This window comes from Etheostoma cragini, chromosome 14, assembly GCF_013103735.1.
Source record: "Etheostoma cragini isolate CJK2018 chromosome 14, CSU_Ecrag_1.0, whole genome shotgun sequence".
Lineage (NCBI taxonomy): Eukaryota > Metazoa > Chordata > Actinopteri > Perciformes > Percidae > Etheostoma > Etheostoma cragini.
This window is the reverse complement of record NC_048420.1, coordinates 24,292,557-24,295,394: the sequence shown is the minus strand read 5'-3', so window position 1 is coordinate 24,295,394 and position 2,838 is coordinate 24,292,557. Positions and strand designations below refer to the sequence as shown.

The window sequence follows — 2,838 nt, the reverse complement described above, 5'->3', positions numbered from 1 at the left end:
CCCCCCCCCCTTTGCTTTTCTGATAGCGCTGCAAACCCTTGGTGTTCTCTCAATGACCTTCATGAGGTAGTCACCTGAAATGGTTTTAACTTCACAGGTGGTCCTTGTCAGGGTTAATTAGTGGACTTTCTTGCTTTATTAAAGGCAGCAGATGAAACACCGGCCTATATTATTGGAAAGCATCAATTTTAAGAATCAGAAAGGAGTTCATCACCAGAGATGGGAAGTAATGAAGTACAAATACTTTGTTACTGTAGATTTTTTTGATATTTTTACTTTACTTAACTATTTATTTTTGTGGCAACTTTTTACTTCTACTCCTTACATTTTAACACAAGTATTGGTACTTTCTACTCCTTACATTTTACAAAATTGGCTCGTTACTTTCGTTTTGTTCAAGAGGTCGTCATGTCGGAGAATAGAGCGGACACGCGCCACTACACAAAGAGAAAAGTGAGAGAAATGAAAGGAGACAAGCTGTGCGGAGGATAACCAGCTGAGAATGTGTGTGTGGCTCTTTGAGAACTGTAAGTTGTAGAACTCATGTTGTCAGTTCACTTAAGCCTACTGTTGGTCTACAGTTCTTCACATTTAAAGTAAGTTAGCTAGTGGTTCTGGTGTGTTCTTCACCTGTTAGCTAGGTTGCTCGTTGGTCTTAATGAAGCATCAACACTTTCACCAGCTTTATTCGCCTGAGTTTTTTTTTTAGTTTTTTTTTTTTACTAAACTTCAGATACTGTAGTTCAGTTGACAAGTGGATGGAAACTTAGCTAGACAGAAGTTGTCTTCGTCTGTTTTAACAGACACACCTGGGGCCAAGTTGGAAACCGGAATCAGCTTTAATCCAGTCCTAATCTAGGCCTCAACTTCCACATCATTTTACTGGAGTTATCTCTATTATTGTTTACGTCCTCAATACCATATTCAATCTAAATGGATGGAAATACATCTACTGTACGTTGCATTTGACGCACGACCAAGAACACAACAGATTTGGCATTCTAAATTAATTCACAGTAAAACATTGCGGCTTGATGGCGCTAACGTTAGCACATAGTAGTAGGGAGGGCGCTAACGTTAACACATAATGGTATGGATGGCGCTAACGTTAGCACATAGTAGTATGGATGGCGCTAACGGTAGCACATAGTAGTATGGATGGCGCTAACGTTAGCACATAGTAGTATGGATGGCGCTAACGTTAGCACATAGTAGTATGGATGGCGCTAACGTTAGCACATAGTAGTATGGATGGCGACATGATTAAAAATGAAGAAAACGGAGATCCAGCAGACAAGCAGCAAGACATTGCCATCATTCTCGGCCTTATCAGAGAGATGTTTGAGACAGGAGACATCAAATATGACTCCTGGCCAATGTGCTGGGGAACTTCTTCATTAATGTCTGTTTAGTCATTCATATTTGAATCCTTTTATTTTATTTCCAGAAGCCATATTTGAGCACACACACTATACATGTAGATTCATGAAAATGTTAAGGGGAAGATTAAAAATACAAACTGGATCTGTGAATTCTCACAGAATCACAACTGAATTCATATCTTGCTAATGAGTCAGAATCTTAGTAACCTTGAGTTTCTGTCATAATAATCATATATGTTATGTTTTAGGCCTATTGGCAGACAGGAATTTAAAATGTCGCCATTTCCATATAAACACTGTGTTCTCCCTGTTGACTGAAGTGTCTCAGCGTCTCTCTGGTAACATTTGTGTGCTCCAGGTAGCTTTGCATAAGAAATGGTGGTCATTCTAAAGGCGAGTGCTTGCCTCGCTTTTTCGGTTCCTTTTTTTTGGTGTTTAAATTACTTTTATACTTTAAGTTTTAAGTGTCATGAGCCCTCTCTCTGCCTGGTAACACGCTGATTGGAGTTTGATGACTTCCACCTGTTTCTGCTCTGCTCTGCCTCACCCTCGTTACCTACCAGCTGCACTGCATTCACCACTTATCATGTCCTGTATATAATGCCTTGTTTTTCAGTCCTCCCTTGTCAGATCGTCTGCTACCAGTACCGGTTACCTGCCTGTTTTTGGAAAAGCCTTTTGACTCACTTGCTTCCGTGTTCTCCTGCTCCGGACTTCTCGGATCATCCAGCTCCTGCTCTCTACTGGGGATCTACACGTGCTGATTTTTGGATTTCCCGGTACCTCTGAAACTCCCATACCCCCAACCCTTTAATAAACTATTGAATGTGACGCTTTTGTGGTCCTCGTCGTGTTTGGTGTCTGACATTTAAGTAAATTTCCGAGCCTGTACTTTGTTACTTTTACTTTAGTAAAGAAGTTTAATCAGTACTTTGACTTTTACCAGAGTATTTTTTTAACACAAGTATCTGTGCTTCTACTTAAGTACGGAAAGTGAATACTTTTTCCATCTCTGTTCATCACTACAGTAGTTACCCACCGTGGAATGGGCCTTGGGTGATTGGTGCAAACACACAAACGAATTAAAACTACTCTCAGATCATTTGTTCACACATTGAGTTTATTTAAGCACTTAAGCATCAAGCTTCATGGGGTAAAGGAATGCAAATTAGTGTTACTTACTGTTGTGTAATATTGTTTCAGTGTTAAATAATTGACATTGACATGTTGTAACATTGCAACCCTACTTTTTTCCTTAAGCTCAATTTTACAAATGTCAGACCTTTAAAGGGTAACTACTGTTTTTTTTATCTGGACCCTATCTTCCTTTGTCTTTGTCCAAGTGACTGATGGGAACAACAGTCTTTGACATCAGTCCAGTACATAGACCGTTAAAATAAATGGACAGAGCATGTGTGACGTCACCCATTGGTTTGTGGGGATCAGAAATGAGTCG

The 2,838-nt window shown here is 39.8% G+C and overlaps 1 protein-coding gene and 1 gene segment (V, D, J or C); both read left to right on the top strand.

The window, feature by feature from the left end:
• The window catches only part of LOC117956488 (CD209 antigen-like protein E), a 126,038-nt gene that overhangs the window by 94,309 nt on the left and 28,891 nt on the right, over positions 1-2,838 (top strand). The gene's annotated exons all lie outside the window — the stretch shown is intronic.
• Positions 479-2,838, top strand: part of LOC117956494 — an 8,715-nt gene continuing 6,355 nt past the window's right edge. Inside the window, 1 exon segment of the C gene segment in view lies at positions 479-506. Coding sequence covers positions 503-506 — 4 coding nt within the window.